At 39.0% G+C, this 14,436-nt stretch overlaps 1 protein-coding gene across 3 annotated transcripts in view; it reads right to left on the reverse strand.

Moving 5' to 3' along the window:
• Positions 1-14,436, reverse strand: part of alien (COP9 signalosome complex subunit 2 alien) — a 142,289-nt gene that overhangs the window by 49,917 nt on the left and 77,936 nt on the right. For all 3 annotated transcript variants that reach the window (XM_067157459.2, XM_067157469.2, XM_068230442.1), the window contains 2 exons: positions 3,531-3,656; positions 3,253-3,420 (listed from right to left, as the gene is read on the reverse strand). In XM_067157459.2, the coding sequence (XP_067013560.1) occupies positions 3,253-3,420; positions 3,531-3,656 (294 nt within the window). The remainder of the gene's footprint in view (positions 1-3,252; positions 3,421-3,530; positions 3,657-14,436) is intronic.

Below are 14,436 nucleotides of genomic sequence, written 5' to 3' on the forward strand. Positions count from 1 at the left end.
CTGCTCTTTCATCACAACAAGATTATGATCTGTTTCCACATCAGCACCTAGATAGCTTCTGCTATCTTTTACTTGATTCATAAATCTCTTTTTAACTATTATATAATCAATTTGATATCACCTGGTGCTTACCAAGTGTACCTTATTCTTTTATGGTGTTTAAACCATGTATTAGTGATTACAAGTTAATTTTTAGCACAAAATTCTAATAGTCTTTCACCCCTTCCGTTCCTCGACCCCAGTCAATATTTTTCTACTATGTTATCTTCCGCTCCTTCTCCGACTACAGCATTCATGTCTCCTAGTATGATAAGGTTTTCCTCACCTTTTGCTCTACTAATAGCTTTTTCCATTTCTTCACACATGTGTTCTATTTCCTGATCGTCATAACCAGTTGTTGGCATGTAAACTTGTACTATTATTGTATCTCTTTGTTCTGTTTCTGGTCTAACCAGTATTAATCTTTTACTGAATTGGACATATCCTTTCACTCTCAAGCCCATTTCTTTATTTACGAATATTCCTACTCCCGCTTGACCTGGTTTGTCAGATGATGTTCCTGAATGAATTATTCTAATATTGCCACTCCCGGCCACCTTACTTCCGACACTCCTAAAAAGTCAATCTTCGTTCTTTTTATCTCATGTTTAAAATCTTCCATCATTGATTGCACATTTTATGTTGCTATTCTTTTCTCTCCTCCACTGTAATTCCTTCACTTCATCTCTTCAGTTGTTCTCGCCCGGAGATCCAAATGGAGGACTATTCCGGAATAATTTACTAAAGAGCCTTCCATCATACTGCCAATACTTGGGAAATCTTAATAGATCATTAACTTTTTAAGTGCTTGGTTACCAGTTGATTGTTCGGTATCTGAGTTCCTCATTTGTATGTAAAAAAATTGTAGGAGCCTCAATTTTTAACTTATCAGTGAGATGATTAGCTCAAAATGTTTATAAATGTTGGTTCTTTGTAAATCTAAATCCAAATGTAAAATCCTACACTTATGTTAAATATTATCAATTATTAATATAAAATTACACTTTTTGTGCCCACGCGTACATCGTCTTGATACAAAGAAAAGAGCCCCAAATGAAATTATTTCCTAAAAATCTGTAGGCAAATAATGAATTTAACTCCTTATAGGTACATAAGTTGACATTTTAAAATACTTTCTAAACCTGGAATGCGGTGCCAGCTCAATGTTTTCTACCAGTTGTTTGTGATACTGATTTGTTTCATCAACAACCAGCTGCACCAACTCCACTGGCAGAGTAGTTTCAAAAAATAATCGATTTTTGGGGTTGTCATCAAACACTACTTGGCTCTCAGAGTCTGTCACATTTACTTCGAAATCTGGTGGAGAAAAGACATCCGTTCGCGACAAAAATAATAATGAAATAGCTTTCGAACTCACAGTGTTTTTCTTCCTTCGTTTTGAAGGAGGCTCTGTTTCCTTCTCACTTACAATATTTTCAGCACTTTGTGTATTACTCTGACTTTCAAAATCGCTTAGCAGTTCATTAAAGTCATCAATTTTATCATCACTTTCCACTGTGGTTAATAACTGAAAGATTCTCTGATCTGTAAACACATCACTGCGATAGCAACTAGCTTGTTGTTCAGCCTTGCTTGTTTACATCACAGATGAGCTCCACAGACATCTACAATAAGCTCTATAAGTTACTTCCCGAAGCTATAACCCGTGGTCAATTACTTCTACATCATGCCTAACAGATGGCAGAACGTGCCGGAGATCAAGTCGGCACTTGAGAGAGAACTGGGAAACTCAAAAATTTAAAGTTATTGTGCACCGTGTATAGACAGGCGAAGCAGTGGTGGACCAGCCGCGTCAGCCCATCTATAGGCGGGTTAATGAAGTAGTTTCCCGTTGCTTTCTCCATCCTATACTGTTGACCAGCACTAAAGTGGCCACATTAATCTTTTCCCCATGTAAATGATGCTTTATTGCATGTTTCAATTCTTTTTGCAAATAAATCCCACAGCTAGTCCAAGAACCACACCTGCTGCTTGCCTCTCTTCCATTTTAAAACATGCTATCAAACCTTGCCAAATCTTTTCAAATCTTGTCAAAACTTCAGCAATGTTGAACAATCTTGGACAAGATTTGAAAAATGTTCTTGTGAAGTATTGAATTTAAAGCAACATTTGATGGTGTACAACAGTCATAAGTCTTTGTTGTAATAATTTGTTTTGGGAAAAAGAAAGTGGATGCCCATTAAACTGCATACTGCAATCTAAGGTGGAGACATGCTACACAAGGTAACAATGAAAATTCAGCCAATGTCTTAAAGACTTCCCATTACAAATCAGTTATTGCAACCTTCTGAGGACAGCAAATGCACCACGGATGCAAGTAAGTTTTTAGTTCTACAGTCTGATTTACAGAATAAAGGTAAACCATTTGTTATTCGGACATATTCAGTAATTAAGCCAGTACAGGGAAGTGATGACATATATACGGTACTGACCCACCTCTTCCTATAACACAAAAACTTCCCAGTCAACTAGTATTTTAACATCTGAAAGAAGTGACTCATGGCAAGTTCACACATTCTGTAAGGTGAATGTATGGAAACTGTGGAGTCCCACCATAATAAGTGCCACAACAAGTGCGGAGCATCCAAATTAAACACACAAACGGTCAAGTCTTAAAGGCAACTGAGAGCAATTTTCCAAGTATACCTCGTGGCATAAGCCTCCGTGGCTCAGACGGCAGCGCGTCGGCCTCTCACCGCTGGATACCGTGGTTCAAATCCCGGTCACTCCATGTGAGATTTGTGCTGGACAAAGCGGAGGCGGGACAGGTTTTTCTCTGGGTACTCCGGTTTTCCCTGTCATCTTACATTCCAGCAACACTCTCCATTATGATTTCATAGCATTTATCAGTCATTCATAAAAAATCACTTTGGGAGTGGCGACCCCATCGTACCAATAGCCTATATATGCTTCATTCATCCTATCCCCAACCCGGTCAAAGCCTGGAAGACAGGTTGTAGGTTTTCATTTTCAACTCGTGGCATATACAAATCTTGATGTCTATAAACAAAAAATGAGATGAGGAAAAGTCTATGAAGTTCTAGTTGCCTAGTTCATGAAATTTGCAGTAAGAGTATATAGCAATATTCTCACAATTTTAAAAGGAATTTTCAGGCACAGTATCTTCAGTACACCTTCCTGTTATACTGTATCAGCACAGTATTATAGCACTGAGACAATTGTTTCACTTACCTGACAAGACTGATGCAATTGTTTCAAAATCTTGGCCAGTTTATTGAAGTCATTACGATCAAAATAAAGTTTGCCAAGCTTTGTGTTGGTTTTGAACCACAGTCGATCATTCTTTGCATCCTTTAATGCCTCAAGTGTAGTTTCATAGAAGTCTTGAAGTAATTCCATCTATTAGAGAAGAGAAATAAATAAAAAAAAGAAATTTTAAAATGTACTTTTAAGAAAACGGACATAAAATAATGCAAAATAGGCTAAAACTATTATTAATTTACACTCACATTTTTGGATGTAGAAATGTAATCCAAGATAGAATTGATAGATTTCTCACTATGATTTCGAGTAACTGCACTTTTGATGTATGTCAGCAACTGCTTGTAACGTGCCATCATTTCCTTGTAATTGCCCTAAAAATTTAAAATAAACATTTTAAAAATAAATACAAGCAGATTCATACACTTAATACTGAATTGTCATACCCACATCAACACTGTATTATATTTTTCAGTCATACAGTCTTCATGGGGTTCATGGCAAAACGAGGTCTTTGGTATGATTCTAAGTAAATCCTTGACACCTATATTAACCATGTGTCCCTCGTATACTATATGAACAAACTGCTAAAAAACATATAAAAATGAAACAAAACTCAACAAAAGTACAGAGAATTGGCCAAACAGATGACAAAAAGTATGGTATTGTGGAATCAGGAAGCTCATTTCAGGAAACTTATTGCCCGTAAAACAGTTCTTCACAGAACATGCTTCATTCAATCAACCACTACTGATCTGCATTTAGAGCAGTAGCCCAGGTGGCAGATTCCCTATCTGTTGTTTCCAAGCCTTTCCTCAAATAAATTCAAAGAAATTGGAAATTTATAGAACATCTCCCTTGGTAAGTTATTCCAATCTAACTCCTCTTCCTATAAACAAATATTTGCCCCAATTTGTCCTCTTGAATTCCAACTTCATCTTCAAATTGTGATCTTTCCTACTTTTAAAGACACCACGCAAACTGATTTGTCTACTAATGTCATTTCACACCATCTCCCCACTGACAGCTCAGAACATATCACTTATAATAAAAATGTTGATTCCTATAGGAAACCTGAAATATTTGTTCTGAATGCATAAATTTATAATACCAATATCGTTGGTCCACTATTGGACAAGTGTCTTGGTAGGTGTGCTATTTATCAACTGATGAGTCCAATTTAGCACACTGGGGAAAAACGCTGGCAACCAGGAATGAGTTAGCTGGAAAATTTATAATGTCCAATAACGGACCAAATATATTGGTATTACCGTATTTTCTCACGCAATTAACACACTTTTAAGATGAAAAATACAGGCGAAACTTCGGGTGTGTAAATTATTCAAGGAATTTGGATATTAAAAAATTATTTACAATTCATTTACATTAAAAGATACATCAAATATAACATACACACAATTGGTTAAACTCATTTAAAGTTATCGTCATTTGGGCATAAAATTCCAACATGTGATTTTTTCTGAAATATCAAAAAGGGTACATCAGGGAAGTTGGACACGTGGGTTTGAAGTACCGACACTGGAAAATATTCTTCCTGTTACAAACTGGCAATGACCTATCAACTAATAAAAGTACAATTCATGTAAGTCCATAATAATGACATACCAGCAAGAAAGGAAACTGTCCAATATGAGAAGGGCCGGGAGTTGAAGGAGGGACCCTGCTAGATTTCCCCAAACTGTTCGTACCCAAACTTGTATGAAAGATATGTCCATTCACCCTTTTTCTTCGATATGAACGTGGATCCGTCGCAGAAATTTTACTTTAGGCACTGTTTTTCGTTTTAGAACTGAGTTTTAGGAACTGTTTTTTGTTTTAAAACTGAGTAAGGTACAAGCTTTCTGCCATCACTTGTTACAGCAAGCATTGCAGCACATTGTTGATTTTGCTTCCGGGAGGGTGTACGGTAACACTCGATATCCCTTTTTTAAGGATTGTTCGACTTTGTTCCATATGGAAACTGATTGGCGTCTGTCCTGAGGTTCCTATTCGGGAGAGCAAATATTCCTTCACTTTACGCTTCTCAATGACAAAGCGATGAAAATCAAATACTTTTCGGTTGAAATCATCAGCAATGTCATACCGGTAATGTTGTTCTTCGAACAGAAAGTCTATTTCTCTTCCTAAAATTAATCATCCACCCTCGGCTAACCTTCAAATCCAAGACTCTTATTCCATGTGCAGCAGCTATTTCTTGTCCTTTAAAACACAGCATTTCGTGAGAAATTCCATATCCAACGCTCCGTAACGAAATCATCTATTTAAGCAGATCCTCCTCTACTTTCGGAAACTTGCCACTTTTAGGTCCGTCAAATGCTTTGCAAGACTTGCTGGTTGCTTGAAGTGCACTTCTCTGTTGTCGTGGTAGCACAAGCTCCATTCAGACACTGAATACTTGCGGCCCGCTGCCCTATGCACTTATGTTCCGGCATAACTGATCACCAAGAGTTTATATGATAGAGTATTACTCAAATTCTTGCTCTCTGTGGACTAACAAACAATTTTGAGATCACAGAAAACACATGTCCAGTACCCAAAACACTCATAAAATATGTTGTATCAGACTGGAGAGTGTCATAGTCAATTCTACGCTGATTCTCTCATTGAACTGGTGCAGTGCTACTTCCTACCGGCTGATAACACGTTGCCCAGTTTTTGGAATGCCCAGTTTCGCAATAGGAAGGTTGCTAGCTGACTAATTGACATCTTTATTTAGAAACGCATCCGGAGCTGTGTGATGGATGTGTCAAATACGTGAACATTTATTTTTCTCTAATTTGGGCCTAAAAATATTGGGATACATAAATTATGCAAGGGCATTAATTGTGCAAGAAAATGCGGTGTAAATTTACTAATTCGGATCAAATATTTCAGGTTCCCTATGATAATCAACATCTTTAACATCTGATGGCCAGGCAGGCATCAATTTTAAAAAATGAGACAAAGTCTCTCATAGTGCATTTTTTTTTTTGCTAAGGGCTTTACGTCGCACCGACACAGATAGGTCTTATGGCGACGATGGGATAGGAAAGGCCTAGGAGTTGGAAGGAACCGGCCGTGGCCTTAATTAAGGTACAGCCCCAGCATTTGCCTGGTGTGAAAATGGGAAACCACGGAAAACCATCTTCAGGGCTGCCGATAGTAGGATTCGAACCTACTATCTCCCGGATGCAAGCTCACAGCCGCACGCCTCTACGCGCACGGCCAACTCGCCCGGTCTCATAGTGCATTAGCACTGCCGGTGGTCCCAAGTAGTCTAAGCAGTGGCCTCCACAGTACGCACTACCCATGCATCTTGGTAGGTGTGCTATTTATCAACTGATGAGCCCAACTTAGCACACTGGGGTGAAACACTGGGAACCAGGTATAAGTTAAACTAGAAAATTCATAATATCAAATAAGAGAAAAACTATACTGGTATTAGGCCTACATACTACTTAGTCGAGCCGCTTGTCTTCTTTCTCCAAAGTCTTGATCATGCAGTTAGGTACGCGCAGCTGTGAGCTTGCATCCGGGAGATACTGGGTTCGAGTCCCACTGTGGGTAGCCCCGAAGATGGTTTTCCATGGTCTCCCATTTTCACACCAGGCAAATACTGGGGCTGTACATCAATTACGGCCATGGCCGCATCCTTGGCATTCCTAGGCCTTTCCTATCCCATCGTCGCCATAAGAACTGTGTAGGTGCGATGTAAAGGCAATTTTAAAAAAATCTCCAAAGTCTTCCCAGCCCAAACTTTGCAACATTTTAATACCACTAATCTTTTGTCAGAAATCACCCAGAACAAATTGATCTGCTTTTCTTTGAATTTTTTCCAGTTCTCGAATCAGATAATCCTGGTGAGGGTCCCATACTCTGGAACCATACTCTAGTTGGGGTCTTACGAGAGACTTATAGGTCCTCTCCTTTACATCCTTACTACAACCCCTAAAAACCCTCATAACCATGTGCAGAGATCTATACCCTTTATTTACAATCCCATTTATGTGATTACCCCAATGAAGATATTTCCTTATATTAACACCTAGGTACTTATAATGATCCCCATAAGGAACTTTCACCCCATCAATGCAGTAATTAAAACTAAGGACTTTTCCTATTTGTGAAACTTACACCTGACTTTTAACACCATTTATCATCATACCATTGCTTGCTGTCCATCTCACAACAGTGAGGTCATTTTGCAGTTGCTTACAATCTTTTAACTTATTTATTACTCTACACAGAATAACATCATCCGCAAAAAGCCTTATTCTGATTCCACTTCTTTACTCACATCTTATATATATATATAAGAAAATATAAAGGTTCAATAATACTGCCATGAGGAATTCCCCTCTTAATTATTACAGGGTCAGATAAAGCTTCGTCTACTCTAATTATTCGAGTTCTATTTTCTAGATATATAGCCAACCATTCAGTCACTCTTTTTTCTAGTCCAATTGCACTAATTTTTACCAGTAGTTTTCCATGATCTACCCTATCAAATGCCTTATACAGGTCAATCACGATACAGTCCATTTGACCTCCTGATTCCAAGACAACTGCTACACCTGCTGGAATCCTACAAGTTGAGTTTCAGTGGAATAACCTTTCCTAAATCTGAACAGCCGTCTATCGAACCAGTTAATTTTGCAAACATGTCTAATATAATCAGAAAGAATGCTTTCCCAAAGCTTACATGCAATGCATGTGAAACTGACTGGCCTGTGATTTTCAGCTTTATATCTATCACCCTTTCCTTTATACACAGGGGCTATTATAGCAAGTCTTCATTCATTTAGTTTAGCTTCTTCATGCAAACAATAATCAAGTACTTCAGATATGGTAATACAGTAAAACCTTGTTAAATCAAAGCCACTGGGATGCAAAAATCGGATCTCGAATTACACGATTTCAAGTTAACACCAACTCATAATTCAGAATTGCAACCCTTGCGGCGTCACAAAATATTCTAAAATCCGTTACAGCATGTAATTAACGTTGATTCACGGTTTAAACCTGTCAAATGCCATGGAAAAAAGAAAAAAAAACTATTTCAAAAATGTATCCAACAAGGTACATTTACAGTATTCAAGTAATGCACTTGGATAACTCACTGGCAAACATAACCTCACGCAATGGAAAAAATAAAAATAAAACATGATCAAAGACGAGGAGTACTGTAATCTTTACTGGCTCCCCTATTCAAGTGCTTTATTTGTTGGATTAGTGTACTGTAAGCATTTTAGATGCCTTGTACTTGCACAGGAAGTACCCAATGCCACTAAAACATTGTTGCGTTCCTTAAAACGCTAAATACACTAATGTCCAAAAGTTAAGCATAATCACCAAACGAGGCCATACCACTTGATACGAATGTCAGGCAGATTGCTGAACAAACAGAAGCTGACTTGCACACCATATGTTGCACAACTTGTATAAAAATAAAATAAAAAACAGTGTCAGAAAGGTTCTCATAGCTAAGGTATACCTTTGATAACAACTAACAAAACTTGGCAATGTCTTCCCCTAATGGCCACACATGCTTTGCAGCAACACGTAATGCTCTATACGAGATGGTCCAAGAGCTCTTGTGGCAGTCGATCCCATTCCTCCGAAAGGGCAATGTGAAGGTTTTGGAGGGTCCTTGGTGGAGGCTGACGGGATGCAGTTTTCCTCCCCAATGCCTCCCAGGTATGTTCTATAGGATTCAGATCAGCAGACCTCGCTGGCCAGTCCATGCGATGAATGTCAGAAATTCATCCACCAGAGCAGTGCAGTCAGACATTATGGTCCATTAAAAGGAAGTCTGGACCAACCACACCTCTGAAGAGTCGAACATGTGGTCTCAGTACCTCATGCCTGCATCTCCGAGCGTTAACAGTGTTTCTTGGACCACCCATGAAGATGTGCAGGTCCGTATACAGCCATTCAATACGATGCCGCCCCACCTCACTACTGGTCCCATTCCACGATGTTCCTGTAGTTGTATCGGCTACCCGGTTCTCTTGCAGGTTATAATTGCAGATTAATGTACGACGAGAATCGTTCTGCAAAGTGAAGCGGAATTCATCTGTGAAGAGCACATGCCTCCATTCATTCATGGTCCAGTTTTGATGTTGACAGTTCCATAGTAAACGGGCCCGTCTGTGTGCTGGAGTGAGCAGGACGCACACCGCTGGACATTGGGCAAACAGCCCTGCTGTTCTGAGCCTCTGGTACACAGCTTGCCGGGAAACGGCAACCCCTGAGACAGCTGCAAGCTCCGCCAACAATTGTCTTGCAGGTGCACTCTGATTTCGTCGGGCGGTTAAGGCCAGATATCGGTCCTGCTGTGGGGTGGTTACCCTTGGTCGACCTGTTACTGGCCTACGACTAACATCTCCTGTGTCTCAAAAAAAACTCCAAAGCCTGGAAATGACACTTTGTGGCACACTCAAGGATACAGCGACTTCAGTCTGTGTCAGGCCTGCTTCCAGGCGGCTGAGTGTTCTACCCTGCAAAATGGGATCCAAATGGCGTCGTCGTGCCATTGTCACGTTCACGACGAAGCTACACTCCGCACACTATAACAGAGCAAACACGACTGAGGGAATATGGGGTGCAGGCACTGGCTGTGTTTACCTTGTAGTTACGCCGCTAGTCAAAGCAGGGAACACTCCTTTCCTATACAGAGCGAACATGTAAGGTTGGTAAGTGCATATGTCATGCGATTTGTGGCCTATTTCCTGATGCCCTGCTTACTCTTAACTTATGCTTAACTTTTGGACACTAGTGTACAAATAATTATGATTTCACTCAAACTTAGGTCCGACTCGTTGGCTGAATAGTCAGCGTACTGGCCTTCGGTTCAGAGGGTCCCGGGTTCGATTCCCGGCCGGGTCAGGGATTTTAACCTACATTGGTTAATTCCAATGGCCCGGGGGTTGAGTGTTTGTGCTGTCCCCAACATCCCTGCAACTCACACACCACACCTAACACTATCCTCCACCACAAAAACACGCAGTTACCTACACACGGCAGATGCCGCCCACCCTCATCGGAGGGTCTGCCTTACAAGGGCTGCACTCGGCTAGAAATAGCCACACGAAATTAAATTACTCAAACTTAGCAAATATGAAGCACACTGTACACACGTCGAAGTGAGTGAAAGTGCAGAAAGCTACCCCTGCACGTTCCGAAAGACGCATTCTTTCATGACACGGAGCAATTTTGAATCTAAATTACACCGTAAAATACTTTTTTTGTAAATGTAAAGGCAGGTTTGAATTAAAAGTCTGAATTTCAGTAATGGGACCGACATTGTTTTTCGAATGACAAAATATCCGTATTGCGAATTAAACAATTTAAATAACATGCAAAACTGTATCTCATGTTTCCAGGAATGAGAGCTGCTTCGAATTAGGCAAGATTTTGAATGAACCGATTTCAAATTATCGAGGTTCTACTGTATATCCCAACCCATTATCTTTAGTATATCCCCAGATATCTTATCAATTCCAGTTGCTTTTCTAGTTTTAACTTTTGTACCTTACTGTTCAGTCATGGCACTGGTTACACTGTTTGAAGCTAAGGTTTCAGTCAATCAGGGAGATTTTCACAAACCATCTTCAGCAACTAATTATGATTATTATCTATGTGGCCTACTCAGCTGCAGCTTTGTTGTGGTTGAGACTAAACAAATTGTTCCACCACAAAATCATGACCCCCACAACTGACTTCAAGAACTTTACGAGGATTGGAATGTTCCTGAAAAGTTACTATTTTGCAATAAAATGTCAGTTTCAGTCAATGAACACTCCCCCACAAACTACTCATAATGTTGCAACATCTTACTAATGAAAAGCGCACAGCAGTCTTATAGATAAGTAAAATTAAAAATCCACCTTTTCAATACTAATATTAACTAAATAAGTTATAACATTTACTTGGAACTAGTTTTGACGCTGGTGAGCGTCATCTTCAGCCACATATGAGATCAGGCAATTGTAAATATACATATTATCATTAAATCAATGCACATATAAACACTCCTAATATGGGACTTACGATGCCCCTAAAAGTATCTGGAGAATAAAACTTCAAATAATCACAATTTCACAATCTTGCAGTCACGATTAGAATGACACTTACCACAATGTAATTCTTTTCACTCAAGTCAGAACTTTGAAAGTATTGAATTTGACTTAGAACTGTAAGATTCTCAAATAAATAAAAAGCCTTGTCATAAATGAAATGTTATACAAAAGTCGAACCACATATAGAGTTTCTCTGTAAATATGACAGTCACAATTAGAATGACAATTATTTTACTCAAGATGGAATCTTGAAAGTTTTGGGGGATATGTTTTACCCCTCGTTGTAGCTTAATCGTGGTAAATGGAGAATGACCATAGGCCAACAGACGATTGGGAAAACACAGTAGGTTACGAACACAATTTTATGAAAGACTCTGTACTTAAAATACATGCAATCAACATTCCACTGTTTACATGACTGATTAGGTTCAATTTACCATTCACAGAGTACATGTTTTTTGTTTTGTTTGTGACATCACAGCACCAGCACTGAACTCAAGACTTAACTACGGGATTGTCTTATGTGTGTTGTGTTTGAGTCACCAGTCAATAGACTGGTTTGATGCAGCTCTCCATGCCACCCTATCATGTGCTAACCTTTTAATTTCTGCCTAACTACTGCATCCTACATCTGCTCTAATCTGCTTGTCATATTCATACCTTGGTCTACCCCTACCTTTCTTACCACCTACACTTCCTTCAAAAACCAAATGAACAGGTCTTGGGTGTCTTAAGATGTGTCTTATCGATCTCCTCTTGCCAATTTGATTCTGTATCTCTTCATTTGTGATCCGATCTATCCATCTCGCCTTCAGCATTCTTCTGTAATACCACATTTTAAAAGCTTCTAATCTCTTTCTTTCTTTCTTTCTGAGCTAGTTATTGTCCATGTTTCGATTGTCTGATAAAAGCTAAAAACCACTGTCACTTGTTTTGTAAGTGCGGGTGCAAAGAAACGAGCTCAAGCTGTTGAGGGGGATGGGGGGGACGGTCATCTTAACTTTCACCAGTGTACACCAATTGGTGGAGTTATGCATCAACAGACTAAGCGCCATTTGACGAAAATTGAGATTTTAGCACTATCTTGTAGAGGAAAGCTTGAACTACCTATAATAAATTCCCCCTGCGTTACAAGAAGGCATTGGTTGTCAGTTAACTGAAAACTTAAGCGACATATAGCGGAAATCAATTAAACTGTAAACTGCATCAGTAGACTATGTGACGTTCCAGTCTGCATCATTAGACCACGCACATCATTCCTCACATTGTGTCACGGATGACAGCGAGGGAGCCTGTGTTTATGATAGTGCTAAGTTATTCAGGTGGTGATACATTGAGTGGTTTATCAAGTGACGAAGTTCAGCGATGTATCAAGAACTTCCAAAAGTAAGGAGAAGGACAATGCTACTAATGCAGCTTGCTAAAAAAAAAGAAAGACTTTATTGGAGAATCATTCTCTAGAAGAACTTTCTAAGGTTAGTATCAAAATGAGATTGTTGTGCAGTATCTACTATGGTAGTCTGCAATGAAAGCAATATTTCTCTATCAATATATTTCTTTGAAGAAGCTGCGAAGGCTTCACTCTAACGATGTTTTAACATGTTATCCTACGTAATATGCACCAAATCAATGAATTCCAGATCAAAATAATGAAAGTAGTGACTTAGCAGATATTGAGCGTACCCTCAAATTTCATCAGTGTTTATACACAGTAGAGGGCTACATAAACGTAACGAGAAATTGAGGGCGGTAAAATGCCATTGTTGTTCACCAGATGGAAAACGCGCCATCATTCATTTCAGTAGAACTTGAAGAAAATGATCGTAAATCAGAAAACTGATGTCCATGGTTGCAGGATAAACTGGCTAAAACTAAAAGAAATCCAACTCTTGAAATCAAAGCCATTCACTAGGTACGTCAAAACTAAATTTGATGGTGAATCTCAGGAAGTAAATCTAGATAAGTCAAGACTGGAACGACCATGGGAAACTACAGTTCCCTTTCATCAGGCATTAATACCGTTATTGCCAAATGGAAAACCTATCTTTGCACTTAATACCCGCAGATGCCAAACAATTTTACCAGAAACTTCAAGGAGATACTGACATCGTGGAGATGGAGATCCTGATTTTGAAATTGAATGAAGTTGAGAGCAACAATCTTATTACCTGTCCAGTGTTTTGTGTGAATTTATGGGAGCAAAAATGTTTAATCACATTTTCTGTTCCTATTATGTTCGACTGAGTTAAATAATTTAAAAATTCAATACTTCCTATTAGAATCGCTTCATTTTTCTTCGAATAAGGTAATGACAACTACATATACCGAATTTCATATCATTCACTTCGTTAAGGGACTGCTATTCTGATGATGATGATGATTGTTTAAAGGGGCCTAACATCTAGGTCTCTGGCCCCTAATGGTATGAGAGACTGCCATTCTACTTAGCAACTAATATGTGTCTAAAGCAAGACAAAACTTACCCATAGGCTTGAAAATATCACGTCAGTATTGTGCTCTCAGAACGTAATAGGCAGATCGTGAAGGAAAATCCATAAGGAAATATGCATTGCATTGTATAGACTACAATGGCTCATTTCTTACCATTTGTATTTGACTCAGATCAGTTGAAATTCGTCAAATCAGTAAGTAGTTATAGCAATGACTTTCGAAGAATAGATCCCTTTCTAGAGTTTCTCCATCTAAAATTTGAATAATGTGCCAGAGTTGTGGCGCGGCTCGCAATGGTTCAAGCACTTGGCGCACCTGTCCGGACAGTAAGAGATTCAGGTATTAATCACGACTACGGTCACATTATATATTTTAAGTCTTACTCAGTAGATACTCAACAAAAAAGTTTATTGGTGTAGCACTGTGATGCATTATTCGCACGTGAGATATACCTTAACCGTTTTAGGACCGGGTATATTCAAGGAGAGTGCGCCTAAAAAGACCAGCTGTTTAGCATGTGGTATGGCGAAAAAGACCAAGGCATTTGAGACATATTTTTTACATTTCCCTTCAGAAACCTATAACTTAGTCTGTAATAAATGTTTCTTCACAATTCTTTTTT

The sequence above is a fragment of the Anabrus simplex genome, chromosome 1, assembly GCF_040414725.1.
Source record: "Anabrus simplex isolate iqAnaSimp1 chromosome 1, ASM4041472v1, whole genome shotgun sequence".
Lineage (NCBI taxonomy): Eukaryota > Metazoa > Arthropoda > Insecta > Orthoptera > Tettigoniidae > Anabrus > Anabrus simplex.